At 33.7% G+C, this 23358-nt stretch overlaps 1 protein-coding gene and 1 long non-coding RNA gene across 2 annotated transcripts; both read right to left on the reverse strand.

The window, feature by feature from the left end:
• Positions 1 to 1441: 1441 nt before the first annotated feature.
• On the reverse strand, positions 1442 to 3228 carry LOC120268822. Its single transcript, XR_005539048.1, has 3 exons — positions 3175 to 3228; positions 2338 to 2394; positions 1442 to 1496 (listed from the first exon to the last, which is right to left on the reverse strand). It is a non-coding gene; the product is annotated as an uncharacterized LOC120268822 (long non-coding RNA).
• A 1448-nt stretch (positions 3229 to 4676) lies between these two features.
• Positions 4677 to 15803, reverse strand: LOC120268768. The gene is made up of 5 exons (XM_039276044.1): positions 15656 to 15803; positions 11520 to 11682; positions 10983 to 11076; positions 7399 to 7598; positions 4677 to 4984 (listed from the first exon to the last, which is right to left on the reverse strand). Exons 1-5 carry the CDS (start codon positions 15713 to 15715, stop codon positions 4869 to 4871), a joined length of 633 nt encoding a protein of 210 aa, XP_039131978.1. The 5' UTR covers positions 15716 to 15803; the 3' UTR covers positions 4677 to 4868.
• Between the last annotated feature and the right edge of the window lie 7555 nt (positions 15804 to 23358).

Here is a 23358-nt window from a genome sequence, read left to right on the forward strand (position 1 = left end):
GCGAACAAGGCTTGGTTGTGACCCTCTTCCATATGAGCTTTTCGAAGCGACTCATACAAAGAAGGGTACATCTGAGCTTATTAATGCAAGAGCTCATGCTATTAAGTAAATAGATCAATAATCTCTTTATGTATATTTGAGTTATCGATGAGTAATTTATTTATATATATTTAAGTTGTAGAGTTCTTTTACATTTTATGAGTTTTTATTCAATTTTGTTAACTACAATATTTGACTTTTCAAATTTATTGTGGCAGGATTGTTATTTGGAGCTTGTCGATCAAGCATCGCAAACACAAGAAGAGGATAATGAGCATTCTATTGTGAACAAAGCAAGCACATTCCTTCAAGCTGTGGGAGGGGAAATTAAACGTCGAGTTTATGGATTAGGCTCCTAAGCATCTATTTTCTATCCCCAGGTATCGTAGAGATCATCAACAGGTTTATCCTCAATGGACCTGCAGGGTAATATTAGACAAGCATGTGATATTGTTGACTTGCTTTTCATCTACAGGTACATCATCTAAGGAGCTACATGTTAAGATTAGACAGTTGTGTGAGACCTTTGATCAGCTAAAAGACAAAAACAATAAGCTTCAGGAGAGTCTACATGAGATGAAGGATGATAACAAGGGGCTTCAGCAGAATATGCATAAGATGAGGGAAGAGAGAGATCAGTATCGTGAGCAAATGATGTGCCAGGTGCAACATATGATGATGCATTTCAAGGCTAGGATACTTCAGCGCGCACAGTTCACTCAGGACTCACAGCCAGCTAGTGATGGTCATAACATTGACCACTTAGATGAGTTGTTATTTATTATTTGTTGGCATTTTTCTTTTATTAAACAAACATTTTTGGACATCTGTTTTCTACATGAATTAATGAAATCATTATGTGTTAGTTGTATTAGTTGAACAAATTTGTTATAACATGTATTATTAATATGAATTATCAAAATAAATATAGCATTTTATTTTATTTTTTAATTTGGGATTTAGCAGTGGATTAGCAACGAATTAAAAACAAATTAATTTTAAAATATAATTATATATATATATATTAATTTTATCAATGGATTTGCAAAATAATCATTTTTGTTTCTAATAAAAAAAACAAATTTAAAAAGAAATATTTTTTGTTTCAAACCTGTTTCTACATTCTCTAACAGATAAATTCCGTTGCAAAATTTTAAAACGAATTAGGAACAAAATAAATTATGTTGCATAATTTAACAAAGAATTTGACATGGAATAATTTCCGTTGCTATTTTCAAAATTTGGCAACAAAATTTATTCCATTACAAATCTGTTACTAATGTCTGAAACGGAGTGCTATTTCTATTTCTAACAAATTAGCAATGATTTTTTTAAAGTTTAAAAATTCCGGTTCTAATCCTATCACGCCCCGAACCCAGCTCTATGGACCAGGAACGCCGACAAACGGCCGTACACCTAGAAGGCCGAAACCAAGTAGGCATACAAGGCCTCAAAACCTGAAAAAAAAATTAACAACAAATTATGAGCTTGACAGCCCAGTAAGCACCCACTAAAAAATTATAGGGATCATTTACAAAAAAATCATAAATTATCAAAATCAAAATCAGAAATCAAATTTATTTCAAATAAACACATATGTCAAAACCAAGCATATAGGTCCCCCAAACAACTATTGTCAAAACAAAATAACAGATCTCATATATTTATCCCTCAGTGACCCGAGCCGAATATCGAACTCATAAGTTTACCCTCAGTGACTCGAGCGAATTATCGAGGCCGTTATTCTTCACCGACTGGAAAGCGGTGGGAAACTATAGTTTCTATATCAGAGTACATGTCGACACGGTCAGTGTTTAACCCCCAGTGACAGGGTTATTGCAAAGTTAGTTTGGGGACTACGAGTACTTTGTCAAAATATTTAATGTTCACAAAACAATAAACTATCAAAATTCATACTGGGCAAAATGCAAGTAATTTGCAGTTACATGATCCCATTTTTATCATATCAAAATAATCCAGTTAATAGAATCCAAACATGAATAGATAATAAAAAAAAACACAATAGTAATTAATCAGAAAGTATATAAATATCTGGAATTCAAAAATTAAGTAATCCAAATGTAAATAAAATATTTAAACCTTTCAATTAATTCTAATCCAAAATAAAATATCATTAACTGGAACTTTAAAATAATTTAAAATAATTCCAAAAATAATAATAAATAAATAATTCAAAATATAAATAAATACATAAAATCATTATTTTTCTCAAAATTTTCAGATGTTCAGAAAACTAGAGTATATACATATAATATGATTTATATGTAGGATACTTACCTGATTAACAACCAGATTTTTGAATTCTTACACCAACCGAGTATTTCTCAGGAAGTCCTAATTTGGGAATAACCCATCAGAATTACAAGTAAACAAATTCTAAAATTCACATGAATGCAAAAACAAATCAAACACTAACAAAATTACCAAGGTCAAGACCAATAACCAACTCACCTACAAACCTTAGGATTAAAATCAGCGTAGCTTTGCAAATTCTAACCCAAATCAAAAATTTATAATTTGCAGGATACTACTCCAAAAATTATAACTTTGTTATATTACTCTTCTCCAAATTCCATTTACCAGACCATCAAATTGTCGAAGCAATCATAATGTTCTCTGCAGAAATAGTATTGAGCACACCTATAGAAATCTGCTCATATCTCACAATTTACATGTCTAAAAATTCTGAAATTTTGCAGAGACAAATATAACATCGTCCCTATATAACTTTATTATATAAATATAAATCTAAAAACAGAACTTACAATTACGAAAATAATCAAAAAAACTGTTCAAGGGCTGAACAGAAATCCCATCCGCGTCACTGCGTCTAAAAAAATTTATAATTTGCAGGATACTACTCCAAAAAAATTCTGAAATTTCGTAGTAAGCTAAAAAGATCTCGATCTACAATTTTTTTCTATTCTGATCTCTTCCAAATTCCATCTCTATATCTTCGAAATAAATTAGAGATCTCTCATGTGCTAACAGAGACTTTCCGAATTTTTATCCTCAAACTAAAATCAAATCAATTCTCACCAAACCCTAACCCTAACTAGTAACATGTCACAAACAACCATAATAAAGAGCAATAACAAAAACTCATAACCTTACCTCAACAATAACAGTGAAATGAAATCCGTGACGATGAGACCCTTCTCCCTCGTCCCTCAAATGCCGACATCACTCGCAAAAAGGAAGAGAAAGAGATGACGTAAGTCTCTCTCTCTTTTTCCCCCTATGATCTAAAAACCGAAAAATTTGAAGAGACGGCTAGGGGTTTTGAGACCAAAACAAAAAAACAAAAATCAATGGCTAAGATTGAAAGTAAAACCAACGGCTAGGATTAAGAGATAAAAGCAATGGCTAGGATTTGATTAAGGGGTGGGGCTCACAAATCCATTTCTAAAATGAATTAGCAACGGATTAAAAACGGAAAATGTTGTTTGTAAACTATAATTTTTATCCCTGGATCAGGCAATCATTGTTCATTTTTCAGTGTTGATTACATCATATGACAAAGCTCTTTAAGACTTGTCAAGCCTTCTCATTTTGTTGTTACCTTGCCGGAACTGTGAAAGGAAGTATTAATCTGGATGTTGAATGCTATTGCAAACATTGTGATAATAGAAATGATCTTATGGAGCATATGACAAAGCTCTTCAAGGCTTTTCAATATGTGAACCCTTCCAAAGATATTGAGAAAATGTTGAACTTGGTTTTGCATCTATTGCATGAGTCCTAACATATCCTAGTTAAGAACTTGCTCACTTCCATGGAATTGGTTCTGGCAAAGGTGATAAGATTACAACTTTTTATTTTGAGGTAATTGAATTCCGATGCTTATGATGCCATAAGCTTGATGCTGTTCGTTTCAGCTTAAACGTGGATTCTCCGTCTAAGAGATCTGGAAATTGGAAGACAACGCCTTGAATTTTACTTCAGGTTAGCTGTTACTGCGAACTTTATTATTTCAAGATCTGTGTTTCACTTAGTAAATCTATATGACTTTGTTTTGCTTTCTTTGCTAATATCAAAACACAGTGCTGAGGCTAAATCCAAAAATAAAAAATAAAAAGAAAAGCACAAATCCTCTCCTGGTTGAGACTCCTCCGCTACCTGTCATCGGACAGCTGAGGCTATATCAAATAGCCTCCACCAATTGCTATATGAAAACACAAATGGTTGAGGTGCTAGTGGATGGCGGCACCGAAGTTGATGGGTTCAAGTGCTGGTGGACAACAGCTGAGCACCAGCAACGCTGGTAGCGATGGCGCCTACCATGGACGTCAGCAATCAGTGCCACTGGATGCATCGATTGGCAAAGGTACACACCCGGGTAGAGGAGATTCCTGATTGAAGAAGATGCCCGATTGGATGAGATTCCCGCCCATGAGATGCTCACGATAGGTTAACATTAGTTTCATGTTCAAATCAAGGTTTCAATTAACTAATATTACTTGTTAGAAGGGTAATTACAAGCAAAAGAATTTTGTGCATTATTTTATTATTATTAATTTTTTTAATCCCAGGCAAACGGGAAATATGATGAGTGTCAGGAGAAAGGACTTCTTTCTTCCAAAATAGATAATACAAGGACTCCCAAAAGGCGAAAAATAATAAAGAGACTAAATAGCCATTTTGAATTAATATAGGGACTAAACTGAGTATTATACCACCATAGAGTAGGGAAAAAAACATAATAGCAGTTCAATATGAGGATCATATTCTATTTTAATATAACATTTCATCTAAAAGAAGAAAGAAAACAAAACACTTTTGTGAGCTAATAATAATATAAAGAACTTTTATGAGGAAAATTCCTCACTTGGGCTCATGGAACTTAACAAGATTTTCAGTTCTCTCATATCATTTAGAAGTTCTTTATTTTCTGAAGTCCCACGCTCAATATTGATGTCCAAAGCTGCAATTATTCAAAAGATTGATATCAATGAGATAATTCAATAGGATAAAAAATATTGAATTAAAACAAAATGTAGAACCACATAAACCTTTTATCTTTTTTGGCCAAAATCTTTAAAAAGAAATGCCCTCAACTTCAAAAACAAAAAAAAACTCTATTTTTGTTTCTTTACAAAGTGCACTATTAAATATGGAAGAAGAATTATTACACATGACATTTTAACTATTATGTTACGCTTGGATTATTATATCCAAATTAGATGAGAAACCCTCCATTTCTAGAAAGAATAAAGAAGCCATTTACTTTTTTTACATGATCGTAGTGAGCTGCTAAACAGTGAAATAAAAATTTTGGTGTATCAAATACCATCCAAGAATGGCATTTGCTTTGAGTTGGGAAGAAATCATTATGGGTAAACCCAGGTCTTTCACCTTCGATTTTATCAAATGATTAGAAATATTACCATATGCTATCAACCCTCTCTATCATAGCCAATTTTAATTGGTTCTGATAATCTTTTATTATTGATTATACTTACACCTTGAGCTTTCATTGATACTATTTACCAAATTCAAAAGGTTTTCATTGACTTCATATTAATGAGTTGTATTGTTGATCGAAAAGTTTTATTTCGTTTCTTTTTTCTGCTAAATAACAAGCAATTTTGACAGGCAGAGGAATTCCAAAAAGGGAACCTGCATGCAATCATGATCATGTTCCCTAATCATAAGCTTCCACATGAGTTTTCTAAATGATGCCTTCAGCTAGACCAACCTTATTCGTTGGGATCAAACATTTCAGTCACAAGAACAACAAACTTATTGTTTTGATCTCTAAATGAACTCCTAGGACAATATTTGTTTTTTCCAAGATTCAAGAAACATTCATCATAATCAAATGGTTCTGCATATCTGTTATACAGCAGTACTTGCTCCTAATTTGTTATTCCAATTTCTGTGTAATTTCCTAGTGTTTGCTAAAATTGGGCATACTTTTAGAGGACTAGGATTAGCATTCAGCTTTTTGGCAAACCAGAGATTCTAGAAACTAATATCATGTGCATGCATATGAGAATATGACACCTCCTACCCATTAGGTCAACAGGACCATATCTTGCCAACAATAGCGAGGAATGCATTAATGGGCATAGACACTTAGAAACTAGTAGTATATATCGAAAAACTGCATATCTATTATTGAAGAATATCTTAGGTGATGCATCAGGAAACTACATATTATTATTTCTTCTAACCAAAGCAATAAATCGCAGACCATGCTTAAGGAGTCTAATAATCATGGTTCTCCATGTATTGTTATATATAATCATGTCATTCATTTTTTACAGATTTGACAAAATTGTTGTTGGCTTTACAGAATATCTCACATGCTAAATTGGCCTTATGTTCCAACAATGGAAGTTCAGCAAAATAGTAATCAGAAGCAGCAATCAGCAACAATTAGGGTTCAATATGATATATGAAGGCTATAAATAAGCCCAGCCATCGGCCCTATAGCATCAATAGAGTTATTATTCTAATTGGTTCTCTACATTCTTCCTAGTTTTCCACATCAATAATGTTCCCTTTGGAGTTTGCTTAATCCTGTGTAAATCCAAACACCTTCAAGAAAAGAAATCACAAATATTTATTGTTCCAACTCATCTACACAGGGTGAATAAGCTACACTAAAGGTTTAGTTGGCATAGCTTTTCAAATATCTAAAAGAATTTTGCAACAAATGAAAGCTTTGAGATCAGATAAATTGACTGTTTAGCAATTTAAGACCAGAGCTTTCAAGTAGCTAAAAGCTCAAAATGAACAATAACTGATTTTACACAAATGCAAAAAATTAAGAGTTTTTACAAGAAGCTCTTTGCATAAGTTCCTGTTTTAAAAAGAGCCATTCAAACTCCATGTGAAACATACCCCAAGTCAGCATGTTACTGGATTATGATGAAATAAAAATTTGCAGTTCTTTAAACATTGAATCATTTGTAATGCATATAGTTTAATAGTTATGTACATTGGCATTAGTTATGGCAGCACAATATTATAGTTTTCTTGATACATTGACCCCCGATTAATTATCTGATCTATAATTTTGTCTGACAACATTTCGATTTAGTTTCATCAAATTATTTCTCACAAAAACAAATAAAAGAATCAGGAAAAAGGGTACCATTTTATCTTCATAATTCCCTATAGTCAATCAAAATTTAAGATATTTACACTACCAAGCATAGCATTCCTGAAGATTGTCACACAAAAATAGTACCAGCCAGCCTTATGTATAAGGTGAGAATGTAAAAAACTATGATTATCAAGAGTAAAAAATTCAAAGACAACCAGAGAGAATCTTTCACTAAATTTTTATAAAATCATTTGACATGAAAGAAAAAGAGAATAAAATATTACCAGAATTAGATATCTGAATTTCTTCGAGAATTTCACCCAAACAATCCTTCGTGGAATTCTGTAGGGCATCAATCTTCATATTCAAGGTATCCTTTTCTTTTTCAAGGGTCTCTTTCTCAGATAACAAAATTGTTAACTCCTTATTCTCTGCTGATAGAGCCTTTGCTTGAAACTGACTGCTAAAAAGAAGGAACTGATCCCTGTGATGGAAAAGTAAGACAGGTCATCCTAATTCTTGTAATCAACTAAAATAACATTTGTAAAAAATAATTACTTTTAGTTTGACAAAATAAATGCATTGAGTGTTGAGGGATGCACAAAATAATGTTGAACCATGTAAAAATAATTTCAGATGTTAACTGATAAAAAATAATTTAACACCTAAAATTTTTGTTGACGAATCATGCACTGAATGGTGAAGAATCATGCATTGGTCGGGGTTTTCTAAACTTCACCCAAAAGACATTAATACCCTTATAATTTAATTTAATATGTACTATTATTACTTCAAGGAAGTAGAGACCATCCCTCTCTTTAGCATGTCCAATCATCCTCTTGGTTCCCTGCATCTGAAGCACACAATGGGAAGGATAAAAAGTCCCATTACGATTACAATCAGTGGTGAGTGTTTCAATTAACAAAAGCTTGGTATTGGTACACAACTTTGTGACATGAACAACATTCTCAAGCACAGGCCATTCATTCACAAGAACATCTCCTTAACTAGCCACAGCTGTTATGGTTGTTTTCTTACTGCTAGGATACGGGGTGCATAAGACGAATGTCTGTGAGGAACAGTTCATGTGAACTGTAGCTCTAAGTCAACAACCCAACGCATTGCCAAACACCATCTGAAGCATTCAAAACACGGGAAAAGGAATTAGAAAAATGAGAATAAATACCTGAAAATGCTAGAGATCAAGTCCTATTGTATGTGGTTTTTGTAAGGTTTTAAGCAGACTCCTCGATTTCTCAACTCTTCCCAGTTTAAGTCAGAATGTTAAGGTTAATCCTCATTGGCCAAGTGCAAGTCTGCCATATGTACTTGGCCCTTTTTCTGTTCACCTCTTTCTAACTATGCTTTATTCATATTCTGAGGTTCTCCAGGGAACTTCCAACATTTTTATTTGGTATGGTGACTTTCTTGCAATATCTACACAAGGAATCCTAGTTAACTTGTTTTAATAATTCCAGTTGCCCGACAACTTCACTAGGACACTCAATCATAACCCTCTTTCTTCTTTCTTTTGCAAGAACTAATTGCTATTGCCTCATTCAATGATCGTGACTCATCCTTTCTAAGTATTTGTACTCTTACAGCATCAAATTCAATATGTACCCCTGCAAGAAAATCGTAAATTTGGTCCTTTCCAACAAACTTATTGAGAATGGTTGCATCCTCACTGCATTTCGTCTGATTGCATTCATCATCATCCATCTCCTGCCATAAACCCTTCAAAATATTGGAATACTCACATGACTGATTTAGTTCCCCACTTGGTGGATGAGAGTTTTATTTCACTTCACAGATCTGTACAGCATCACTGACTTTTGAATACGTCTATTTGAAAGCACCCCATATCTCGTTGCCCGTGCTTTAAAACATACACATATTGCTAATTTTTGGCTGCATGTAATTCTATAACTAGGACATTACTGTAAAGTCTTGTTCATCTCAATCATCAAATCCAGGTGTTCTTGGGTTTGGACCAGTCCCAAGCAAATGACTCAGTTTCCCCCTCCCTTTCGGAAACATGTGAAATAATTATGACCATTGGAGATAATTGTTCCCCTTTAGTCTATTTTGCAATTTCCCCTGTTGAAGCAGGTCCAGTATAGGTTGAAGGTACATCTGGGGTGTTGCTTGCTACAGTTTTGAAAGGAATGATGTAGAGCAGAGGATTTGGGCAAAGAAAAGAATGAATCAGGAGGGAATAAAAGTTGACAACTCTGTTTAACAGTGAAAAAAGTTTTAACAGAATTTGGATTTTAACAAAAGATTGAAAAAAAGTGACAATGAAGGCCAAGATGAAAATTGGGTCAATTAGGCATGAAAGCTCTAGGGCTTTGATACCACGATTGCAGTTGAATCCAAATTAAATAATTCACATATATTGAATTGAGTTGAAATACTTGGGTGAATCAGTTTATATGAGGTAGAGGAAGTTTCCAACTTTCGAAACTATTGACTAATTCTGGGTCTAATTTATTCTAGGAATCACAATAACTTTCCTAAAAGATTACACAAAGTGCTTCCAATACTTCCTCTCTGGAAAATTCTAACACTGACAATCCAGCAATATTGGCTGAAGTGTTTGCCAAACTCTCCTTCCAATGATAGGAAACCGAAACTAACAAAATATGGGAAAGGAAAATATAAACTCTGTGCATGTGTATAATTGCAATAAGCCATGAACCAGCAAGAAAAGGGTCACTACTTTACTGTTCAATACAACATGATCCGTAACACATCAAGAGACTAAGTTCACCATTTCTATGTCATACACCTCCCTCTTCAATCCTGTTACTGGGTTCTGTCTCTTGACAGTAACCTATCTTATTTTTAATATTTTTGGTCTCGTGGTATTTTGAGTGAAATAAAAATAGCATTGAAATTATCTTAAAAAAAAAGTTCTCAGTTCTCCCCACTGAAGCATCCTAAAGTCGATGCAATAATATGTGGAACAAGATTGTGTTCTGAGGAGGTACAGTGGATGCTAGTTCTGCTTCTATAACTACAAGGATGAGGATTTTGAATCAAGATTGGCTGACCCAGCCAAGTTGACCCATGACTTAGACCGGCAACAAGTTTTGGACCATAACCAGGTCAAATATGATGCATGATTCAATTATAATAAAAATTGTCTGACTCAAAGCCGAGTCACCTGAGTCTGCACTTGACTTGGTGACCCATCTTTGTCATGACTATAAGACGTATATGTATACGATGTGTACAGGAGTATACTTGTATCTTGTATAGTCTCTCTTCCTATATGTAGGCCCAAAAGGTCATTCATGTTCTTTGTTCAAGTATAACAGACTTGATACATTCTCTCTCCCTCTCCTAACAATGACAAGTAATGTTAATTGATTTAGGCTTAAATTCAAAGTGAGGAAACCAAATTCAGCCTGACTCAACTCAAACATAAAAAAAGGAAAACACCCAAAACCCAAGCCATACCCAGAAGATCTATTTTGCTCTCCCAAGTCAAGCTAGAGTTCGGACAGACCAACCTTGCTTTGAATTTCTTAGTACGCCATTTAAAATTTGATTACCTACCAAGAGGGGATCATGTGTGAGTTTCTATTTGAAAAATAATTCAGTTTGTCAAATAAATCTAACATGGACCAACGATAATTTGATATCAAGAGAACCATACCAAGAAAAACGATTCATTCAGCAAGATAATTTGTTAAATCAGATGGAAACATGTACCAGGTACTTTGTAAACTTGAAACTACATTCAACATAGCAAACAAGCAGGAATGCACAAAGAAAATTGTAGTCGAATAAGGGCAAATCTATTATACATAAATAACAAAGAAAAATTGCATATTGTGTTTATAAAATAATATGTGCATACCTTTTCTGTGATATTCTCTTTATAATTTCATCCTTATTCATTTGCAATAATCTCAGGTCACACGCCAAACTTTCGCATGAGTTCCTAGAAGTGGCTGTTCCAAATAGATAATGAAAAATAGAAATCTTAAGAGGGAATAAGAATGCAATGCATCAAAACATCGAGGGCAACAATAGCCATCCACCACTCAATGATGTTCACTAAACTTATTGTTTCCCTAAATACTAATTGTTGATAGTGATATAACTGCTTTACTTGGAGAGTAGAGCCATCAGACTCCCTCAGTCTTTCCAAACAATTGATTGTCGTTGTAAAAAATAATTGCACTGCTACTTTAATGCCCACATTCCAATAAAAGACAAAGTGAGGTTCCTTAAGAAAGGAAGAGAATGCTTTTGATTCTTCTCTGTTATACATCAACAAATGGCATCTAAATCAAGGAATACTAGAATAAGGTACAAGAACCAGCAAATAGTTGCAGAACCAAAATTACAATAGAAGATGCCATTGATCAAACTACAGATGGTAAAACATTACCAGCAATTTGGACTAAACCATTGAGCTCAAAATCTCTCATAGAAAGCATCTTTAACAAATCTGATTCTTTCGTAACTGAATCTTGTTCAACTTCAAGACACTTTACAATTTCTGATTCTATTTCTCTAGTTTTCTGAATGTTTTGCTCAATTTCTTCATTGACCTAGTACATTTAGAACAGATTTTCACAATTCTGATGGCAATATCAGTGCCTATAACCTATATCAGAAAATATAAAATAAACAAAATTTGAACCTCATCGAGATAATGCTGCTAACATGATATAACAGACATTAAATAATATTACACATCAGCAATATAATATGAAGAAAGACAAGCAGTTTATTCTTAATACTATGCAAAAACATTCATAAATGTTGTAGTAGAACTACACCTTGAAGAATATCTAATATACAGGTTAATCACAAAGAAATTTGACTATCTTTGAAAAAAATTATAAGTTTCCTTCTGAACTAGTAAACTGCAGACAGTTATGTAACTGATTTCATGCAAAGAGCGAGAGAACTGTAATGTAACAAGAATTCCACAAACAAAACGCATGAACCAACATCAAGTATAATTCATAGACAACAAAGTTAGGCTGGATGTAGTTGAATTTTCAGATCTATTAGCCTGGCACAGGCCTGGAAAATGAGCAGAATTCTTGAGGTAGATCAGAATTTGGATATCAAGTTATTGACCTCAGAAAAACAGGAAACTCAGTGAGCTCCTCTCAAACAGAACTGTTAATTTGGCTAGCTAGCATCAAGGCAAAAGTCAAACAGCATAAAGAAATAGATCATATGGACCATAATATTAAAAAATCAGGACAAAATCCAGCAAAACACTGTCAATTTAAAATTTTTATATTCTCTCCCTTGTCTTACAATTTTTAATCCGTTTACTGCATGTGCCATGAAAAAAAAGATGAAATACTCGACAATAAATGGATTTATTGTTATTCTGAGATAGAGAACTTTCAAGGGAATAAAGATGGAACAAAGATGACTTGTTGTAGGGATTAAAGGGGTCAAGGTATTTGATGAGGGATATGAACGGTCATTTATTATGATGGTGCTTTGTAGGAGCATTTTTTTATTGACAATAATTTAATCCCAACTTGTTGTACTGCTTTATTATTAATTTTTTTGGTAGATTTTATGCAATCAAATTGGCTTCTTGTTGAGGTGGTCTCTTGCTCTTGTAGCTGCCATGGCTTTCAAATCTTTATTAAAGCAAGACATCGGATTTGACTTGATGACAATAAATACATAATCAACACAAATGTTGTGACAAGGAAATGAGCTTAGTGGTGTCTGAACATCTCAAGAGCAAGACTACATATCGTCAGCAAGTGTGCCATCACATGAAACAGAAAATGGAGAACTTTCGTATTGTTAAAGAAAAAGGAATAGAGGTCAAGGCGCATAAATAACAACCAATTTTGTTAAGGTGCCAATATATGCAAAAATCTGTGAGAATAAACTTAGACTTAAGAAAGAAATAGTTGGTACTCCATATGATTTCTATAATCAGATAGTATCACCTCAGAAGATGAGGACATATTTTTGCATCAAGGTTCGGTATAATGAGACAAATAATACAGTGGCCCAGCAACTGAATGTGATAAGTGATGTGTAATGGATCTAACTAATTCTTTCTCACTGAGATTTCTATAAAGCAACCAAGAAGTAGGATCACTGTTAAGGAATCAAGAATGCAAAGAACATCTTAGTAGTTCAACATGTAAGTTCTTAACAAAATCAAATTTCATTCATGCCTTGTATACTTATTTTATCAGCATAGGTAATTTAAGTCCAAGATGTGGGACCTGGGCTTGATTTCACATTTCCTATCAGATCTACAACATATATTTTGATCTTGATACATAGGAAACCAAATATATATGCATATCCTAAATATATTGTGATGCAATTGGTCATACTTCATGAGAAACCGTTAAATAGACCACCGCGTAAATCCATGCAAGGGAATCAATTTCTCTATTTGCAGCCACAGAGCACCAATATTTCTTAAGTTGATTGATGCCTTGGACAACATTAAAAAAAAACATCATAGATATTGGGCCACATCCAGTGGTACAAGTAACTAAAAGTAATTCTGAATTTCAACTAGCAGATAGAATCTCACACAGGAAAAGCACCATTTACTTGGGCAGCTGGGCTTTGGGTATCATATGCTACTCGGTGCATTTGCTATATGTTGGAGGAAAGTAGGAAAGAATGGATGTGAAAAATGAGGTGATTCAACCGATGCCAAGGACAAAAATAGACTGAATTTATAAGCCAGTCATAAATAGGCCCATAATTTGTTCTAAGAAAGAGAAAAAAAACAGATAAGTCATACATAACCCACATCACAAGGTATGATAGATTTTGAGCATGGAGACGATCTTCACAATATGTCAATTCACCGGAAGGGAGTGAAATTTTCTAAAAAGCTCTTTCTCGAGAACAAAATGGATGGAGAATAAATAAGAAAGCTACTCTTAGATGATTTTTGAGATAAATTTAAATGATCAATAGTATTTCTGAGTGTTTAGCGAAGACTAGAAGAATTACTAACAAATATGTTATGGTGGAGACAGAATAAATAAATGAAACAATAGAATAGATTTAAGATACTTAAAAAAACTTGTTTAGGGATATCAAATATGGTACATAATTATTAATAACTGATGGGATAACCAACTAAATTCAGACATGCATATGATTGGTGATTAAGTTACAAACTTACTTCACCCCACTTAAATATTACTCTCATTAAAATCCTTCAATTACATTTGTATTTTATGATGTATCTCAAAATCCAGGATATGAATGAACAAAGAATAACTGACGACGAAGCAGTGTTAGTCAGGAACTCAACATGAATAGTAAAATGATTCTCAATATCTGAAACTAAATACCTATGTACAAAAATCACTGGTCTCAATTTTCACATCATAATGTGCATATTTATCATTAGCTCAAACATTTCTATACGTAATCTCAATATGAAGGCCATATCTGTATCAAATGTTAAATGTCTGTCAATGATAGAATCATCATGTGTGTTTGTGACAGACGAGAGAACTTGAAAGGAAACTATTGAAGAATCCCATAATACAAAGTAGTCTGGAAGAACATAGTGAATATGATCAATTGAACTTGTTACCAACAATAACACCACACAAGTGATAATTATAAATACACTAATAGGAGTTATGATGTTGATGGGATTGATAGTAATGAGACTCCTTGACAAATGTTCAGGTTGTTACCCTCACTTAGATTATATTGTGATAAGTAGAACTTCTTAGTATATGACCTAGGTCCTTCCATACTTTTCAACATAGGGTACTATTATGAACATCTTAACACTATGTTTTCATTTATTAGGCTTTTATGTTTAATTATTGAAATCAACATTAAGCCACTTTTATTAATTTCTTGCATATGATATTTTTTACCAAGGGGGATTAAAACTTAATGGTACCAGAAAATCTCAATTCCCTCACGCATAACTTTTAAAAATCAGATGGAGTCAAATCATCCCAAGCCTATCTAAATTATGAGTACCTCATGAAAGATAATTCAACAAAAAATTTTCCAAATACATCCTGCATTGGAATAACTATGTAACAAATTCTTGAAAAGATACCAAATTGCAGTGATGGTGCTTTGAGTTTTAAATGACCTGTTGCGGGACATCTGTATTATAGGGCAGAAAACATCATTTCCAGAACTGATTCAAACATGTAATTTTGATAAGTAGTTTGTTTGAAACTTGAAACTTTTGCCACATTTAATAAGGCCACTCCAAGTAACAAAATCGGCAAAATCCAAGATTATGTTGTATAATAAAATATGGGTGCTTGTGGCAGTCATCTACTCTTCCAACTATTAAACCCACAACAAAATCTGCGCAGATAATTTAAAAAGTTTCACAAAAAATTTAGTGAAAATGCATTGAGAAAATGGAAGAAGCACAAGAAGTCAAGTGGGGATCAAATTTTTTTGGACAGAGATGGAACTATTTATTGCATATAAATGGAGCATTTCAAAAGGATTCACTACAATGTCAGAGGATTGTGACCCATTCAGGACAGAGAGAAGAGGGGAAGGGAGAAATACCTCATCAAGCAAGTCCTTGTACGCCGAAATCTGGCAGAGTATGGCCCCAGAATCGTCCATTAAGGCCGAGCGAGCAGGACGACCAAGAATGGAGCAGCGAAGTATGCTCCACCTGGCAATCCAAAATATGGGCCTTTTTTTTACTTGGATGGGGGTCGAGGGATTCATAAATTTAGGGTTAAGGATAAATGAGGTGCAACTTATACTTCGTTAGGGACAAAGGTATTAAAAAAAAACAAAAATTAGTGTTTGGTTTGAAGGTCTTGAGAAATAAATTTACATATAGTATTATAAAAATATCTTTTCATAATCTCAAATGACCATTTGTTAACGTGGATTCCATTGCCATTGGATTTGTAAATCCCGAAAATTTTCAAATCCCTCATTTGTTTTGTTTGGATTTCAAAAGTGTTTCACTTTCCAAATCCCACATATGAGAGATTTCATTTGTTAGCAAAATAGCCATAAAATTGACTCCAGGATTTGAAATCCCGCACATGGTCGGTTACTTGAAGGCTTCACGAGGCATCCGAGAGGGTGAAAGGATCTCATCCTCACCACCCTACTTCTTCTCATCCCTCACCATCCAAGAGATCTGGAAAAAAAACTTCTTCTTCTCATCTCTCGCCATTTGACAAATTCGACGCTGATCTATTGCCATCCGACAAATCTAGCCATTAGACAAATCTGGCTCTCATCTCGGCCATTCAACAGTTCCGACTCTTTTTCTCTCATGTATGTTAAAAAGCTTAGGGTTGATATTTTATCAAGAGGAAAAAAAAAACATAGCTTAGGGATGATCCTGAAATTGGGGCTGATATCTTAGATGTGTTGGGGTTGAGGAAAAATAGAATATTTATAAGAAAAAATAATAATGATATGGAAATGAAAGCAAATGTTATGGTAAAGTTTGTTTTGTAATCCTTTCTTTATATCCCATACTTTTCTTTTATGTATTATTTCATCATTTCTTATTTGTTCTTAACTTTGTATCCTGACCATGTTTTTGGTCATGTTTATTATGTTTTTTTAATTTATGTTTTTTCTGATTTCATCATTTCTTTATGTTTTTTTTTCAATCACTCATTAATATAGTATGTGTTCCATACAATGTGATTGTGGAAGCATTCAAGGTTGATAGGCTGCATAAACTTTGTTCATCATTGGAGCCTATTCTTGGGAGACTTGTGAGCATCTCTAACAATATTTTTTTTGCTTCATGAGTGAACTAAGACATACTATTGTTACATTCTGAGTCTATTCAAATTTTAATCTAGCAAACCGATGCATGAATTATTTATTTTTTTTGAATTTGGTCATTAAGATTGCTTAAATTATATTTATGTAGGATTACTTATTCTAGCAAACTATAATTACATTTTGTGTCTATTCAAACTTTAATTAGCTTTTTCATCACCTTCTTTGTTTTACATTTTTTTTGCTTTTAAACCCCTATTAAATGATTTAATTATTCTATTATATTTTTTTATATATATATAACTATGGATAAGCCGCAACACTCTACACTCTTATGGCTCTGTTGAGGAGGTGATAATGTTGTATGGTCTCCTATTAATTATTGTATATGTTTTTGTATTAATTATTTAGGTCTATTGTGAACTAATGTAGTTTTGAATTCCGATTTAAATTCTTATTTTGGTTTTTTTATTTTTCTAACCAAAATTGTTTATGGTTGTTGTCTTTGAGTTGTACTAAGCAATTTAAATTAGGACTCGTTGAAAGGATACCCCTGCATGTTATCTTTAAAGTTAGGTTTAGGGTTGAATTGTGAGAACTTGCATATCCACTAATAACTGAATTCCTTTTCCCTTGATGATTATATGATAAGGTGTAGTTATAGTCAACACAATGTCTTATATCCGATTTATATGTTGAAAGCTAATTAATCACTTATCATTTTGTAGTAGACGGGATCATTTCGATGAAGATGATGAACTATACCTCCTGCAAGTAACAATTTTAGCTATGGCATATACTGTGTTGTTAATGGTACACAACAAGAGATGTAGAATTTATAGGGACCATCACGTGAAAGGTTCGAAATAAGGGAAAAGTATTTGTCTGGGTTGATTGATGGAGACGATGCCACTAGCATCAATATGGTCCGCATGAAAAAGTCTACTTTTTTTTTTTATTTATGCAACATATATATTACGTGGAAAAGGGCTTCCTAAAGATACAGTACGTATGAGCATGGAGGAGCAATTGTTAATGTTCTTGCACACCATAGGCCACAAACAATGCAATCGAGTTATTGCATATAATTTCTTGAGATCTGGTGAGATAGTTAGCAAATACTTCAATCACATGTTATTTACAATCGGTGAATTACAACATGAGTATATACAGCCACCAAGTAGTCAAACTCGAACATACATAACAGCAAGACACACACTATATCCATATTTCAAGGTATTATTGTATAAGATTTCAAATAATTGTATTTATTTATGATTAATTCTAATCTAAAACATTGAACACTAGGACTGTATCAGGGTCCTAGATGTGACACATATACATGCTTTTGTCCCCGCATCCGAAGTAGCTGCATTTCAAGGAAGAAAACCTTACCACACAAAGAGCGTCCTTTTGCAGGCGTAGGTTTTGACTTATGTTTCACTTCTGTTCTTGCTGGTTGGGAAGGATCAGTGCATGATTCCTTAGTTCTTTGTGATGCACTAAAACGACCCAATGGGTTAAAAGTACCTAAAGGTATCCAACTTATATGTTTTATACACCCACTTTTATGACAATGACAATGACAATTATTAAAGTTATTTTATGGCTTGTATTAGGGAAGTATCACTTGGTCAATGTTTGTTACGCCACAAAACCTAGATTTATACCTCTTTACAGAGGAGTTAGGTATCACCTAAAGGAGCTCGGCTCCCGAACTCCTGCGAATCCTAATGAACTCTTTAACTTGCGACATTCATCTACACATACCTCTATTGAGCATGCATTAGGTTTTTTGAAGGGCCGCTTTAAGGTCCTTGCATCTAGGCCTTTTTTCCCATTGAAAACACAAGTAGAGCTCGTGTTGGCATGTTGCACCTTACATAATTATATCCTTAGTGGTGGTGAGGATGACTTTATCCCTAATGAGGAAGGTTGGGTCCCTCAACTATTGTCACAAAACACTCTTAGGGAACAAAGAGAAGAAGTGCAAGAGTGGGCCACTCATCGTAATCAAATTGCAACTAAAATGTGGGTGAACAAGTAGTTACATTTGAAGTTAAGCATCATGTGCTTCTATGTTATGTGTTGTTTTTTACTTTATACAATTTTGTCCTTCTATTTGACAATAATATTTAATGTTAGTATGTAATCTATTGGTACATGTTGTTTTATTATTATCACATTAGAATTATGATGTATATTTTACTTCTGATATCTTCTAATTTATATCTTGGTTTTGTTATCGACTAACTTATTAATGTAGAATGTAGAGATATAATGATACTGAAGGCAACCAAGGAGCATCAAAGACCACATCAAGGACATCGGGTAACAAGAAATGGACATCAACTGAAAGTTGTTTCTTTATAAGATTTATGGCAAGTCAAGTTGAGCAAGGCTTAAAAGTAGACAAAGGCTTTAATCCACAAGGGATTCATGGTGCTATTCGAGCCATGAAAGATACTTTTGGGGTGATAGTTACAGAGACTAATGTTAGCAATCATCTCTAGACAATACGGAGGAGATGGGTAAAGATAAAAAAGTTAAAGGAGATGAGTGGCATGGGATGGGATGAGAACTTAAAAATGATTGTGATGGGTGAGGCAGCAAGGTATTTCCTATTCTGAACATTGTGATTTTAATCATGTGTAATGATTAATTTCAATCAATTAAATTTTTTTTATTGAAATGTAGATCCACAGCCAGGATGAGCCATATTTAAACAAGCCTATTGAGGACTACAACCTCATTGAGATAATATGTGGAAATGATCAAGCTAATGACCAACATTCCATAATGTTTGAAAGTCGTATTGACACACAAATGGAGTACAACTCAGAGCAAACAATGCCTTGATGATATGTCCTTTGGAGAGACAAATGGTTATGGTAATACCTCTCCATTTAGTCAACCCAATACTTCTGAACCTATGTCAACAACAAGTCCAACACAAAGGAAGAAACAAAAAGGCAAGTGCAAAGCACACGTTAGTGATGATTCAGTCAACAATTTCACCAGCACTATTAGAGATGGGTTTGCATCTGTTAAATCCAACCGATCTGTGAGCTTTGCATGAGATCTTCAAGATGAGTTCATAAATTTGAAACAGTATGGACATTACATTGAACAAGCTTTCATGGTGTATGAGTATTTGATGGGCGATGATGTACAAGCTTGAACCTCTTTTGGAATGCGTGAGGAATTTTACCAAGTTTGGGGAAGTAAATTCTTCTCCACTATCGGTCATGACCTTTGAGGTGTGGAGATGGTAAGAAATTCTTTGATATGGTAGTTATCAATCTTATTGATACTATTTGACATATTCAAGCTTCCATTAGCTGTAGAGATTACAACATTGATGGCATGATCCTCTTTTAGAAAAACTTTTTGTATATGTTGTTGAAAATCTTGATCCATAACTAAAATTTTCTATTTTCTACCTGAGCACTATGTCTCAACCGCATGTGTGGGGCCTTTTCTCCTACGCTTATAGGTTTCCTCCTATCATTGGTTTTGCATGCCTTCTCTTGCATATGCAAAAAGAAGTTGGGCATTGAGAGCTAAATTGCATGTCTTTATTTTGAGGAAATATGTTCATTTAAATTCTTACTAAAAGTTGTTATTCCCTTTTTCTTTGCAGCCACAACAAATTGTTTTTAACATATTTTCTATGAATTGATGTTAACTTACATGAGAAAAATGAATTACTAAGAATTATTTTTTAGTTATCTTCATGGCCAGGTTTGTCCGCAATAGAGCACTGTGGATGTACTATCTCTTGTATCAGAGTTGTGATTTTCATATTTTAATTTTACTTATGTTTAACCTAAAAATCAAAACATTTGGATGTATGTATGTAAACTTGTATTGGTTTGTATCCAATAGGTTGAACAACAATCATGTATGTTGTTATGTATGTGGTGAAGAATGATTTGTTGGTCGTTTGGTTCATGGTAATGACATATTACCACGTAATGAAATTACCATGGTAATATGCACGGAAATGTTATATGGTTGGGAATATTGTGGTAATTTTATATAACAATGTTTGGTTGGAAACTCTTATTACCAGAAATAGTTCATTATCTTGTCTGGTTCGTCAAGGTAATCAATTTGATAAAATATAAAAAATCTCAAAATACCCTTGTAACATTTGGAAAACCCCAATAATCCCACATATAGCACATTACCATTTCATAGCTTGTGGAGAGGATCTAGTGATGCAACCTGGATTGCGGCTGTCGATCGAAGCTCCCGGGCTTTTTTCTCATCTATGATTACATCCCCAATGGAACCCACACCGATCATCTCCATCGCAAGAGCTCGTTGTCCTGCCCAGTGCACGTGGAGGTCACTGTCCAGATCACAGCGGCACTCGAGTACCTGCATTTCAATCCAATGCTGATAAGGCATGTGGAAGGCCCCGCATTGGCTTCTATCGAACCCATGGTTGAGTTGGCTTTCTACTGCCTTGTCGGAGATTAGGATGATCAGCCTAATGCCTGTGAGGTTGGGGAGGAGCTCAAAAGCATAAGGATCCATCTACATGACTATTTGAGAAGAGGTTTTCTTAATGTTTGCTTAAGTTTTTATGTTGCATTGAATCCAGATAATATGTTGGTTTTGTATCTAATATTTGTATGTTTTGTTAGCTATCAAGATGATCAACACACTATTCATGGAGGAAATCTGGGGATTGAGAGAGCAAAGTTTATGATTTCATCCGAGGATTTCGTCATAGAATAAGATGCAATGTGAGTTCTCGATTCCAGCATCTTTCTCTATCTTCTTGCATAATGTATAGGTTATACTTCATAAGATATGAAGATGAAGCTGAAAGTCTAGAACCATACACTGTTTTAATAAATGCAATGATGAGATCTTAAAAGGGAGGTGTGGTTTTTGTCTGTTTTGGTGTGTTTTTTTTATGGAATGTTGCTGATCATATGATGACTTTATCTGTACTAAATATGCTGAAGCTTGTCAAGAACTTGGGTTGTGGGCAAGGATTTTTGCACTGATGTATGAATCTTGTCAGTTCTATTCTGGTTGGCTAACTTAAACCCATATTGTGATTTTTATCCTTTGCAAGAGATGTTACTTTTTTATGTTTATGTTTCTCAAATTCAAATACTTATTTTTATAGGGATAAATGTGAGGGTGGAACTTCTGGAGGTAGCAAAATCTCTTTCTTCAATGTTTCACAAGATTTTGGAATCACTTAATAATGAAACTATGTAAGAGAAACTGAATATTATGCAAACATTGTTAAAGATGTTCATACAGAGAAGGAGGTATGTATCATGCATGCCATTTGTCTTGCTTCATGTAAAGATATGTTAAATGCTTGACTGAGTGATATAATTAAAAAAAAATACTTTTGGAGCTTTAAATTGTTTTTTCTTTTTCTTAAAAAAAATCTGTATTTCGATTGCAGAGCACTCCTCAAGAAGCACTTTAAAATTTGAGGTACCTTTGGGAACATCCTCCTTGCCTAAATGTCATAGTTCCTCTCAAGGTTGAAAATTCTTTAAAGCAGCCTTTGGTGTTGGAATCATCAAAAGCATCCACTAAATCCTGATCTAACCATAGATGGCATTGACTGGAATGTTACTCTAGATGATAACCAGATTGACAGGAATATTGGTGATGTGGAAAACTCTGAAGAATCTGGAGATGGCTTTGGTTTTTATGAAATAATTGATCCTAATGTAGACTTGAAGGATTCTGAGAATGGCAATGGTGTAGTGTCGAATCAGGCATTCTTACTCATTGTAGAGGAGGGCATTATATCTGGAACTTCAGAGTCATATGCTTCTCCATTAATACTGATAACACTCAGTTAGATTCAGCTAACGATGTTGCTTTGCCATATGCAAGCTTGGAAAGTCAATCATTAGTTTCAATTGAATAGGCAAATACTTAACATTGGTGAAAAGAAAGTAGTTAGCTTTTGGAGACTGCATATAGGAATAAAATACTTGATAACTTATTTGAGACATTTTATAATTTACTCATGTAGTCTATTCCTTTTGTCTTTCTCTTCTTGTTCATGTAACACAATGTATGTTTTTCATTGAGAATGGAATGTTCTTGTATATGAGTTACTCTAGTGTGAATTCCTAGTCTTTTATGCTCTTATTTCTAGTTATGTTTAGATTTGAACATTTATGTGCAGATATTGAAATACATCTTTTCTTAAACTGCGACATATTGTTATTTGTTAGAAATTTATTTAAATTTTGTGATGTGATTATCTGCAATCTCATAAAATTTGATGAATGTACTATAATATATTAAACAATTATTAAACCAATCTCAGATAGCTTCAATCATGTTGAGAATGTAGTGCATAAATTAATTGCATCATTAAACAAACCAGACACAAACTCAAAAAGAAGAAAATAAACAAACAAACAAAAATATTGATTGGGTAAAGGTACTTGTATTTGCAATCCAATACCAGTTTGTTTGTTTTCAATGATTGGGTAAAGGTAATTTTA

Source organism: Dioscorea cayenensis, chromosome 9 (assembly GCF_009730915.1).
Source record: "Dioscorea cayenensis subsp. rotundata cultivar TDr96_F1 chromosome 9, TDr96_F1_v2_PseudoChromosome.rev07_lg8_w22 25.fasta, whole genome shotgun sequence".
Taxonomy (NCBI): Eukaryota; Viridiplantae; Streptophyta; class Magnoliopsida; order Dioscoreales; family Dioscoreaceae; genus Dioscorea; species Dioscorea cayenensis.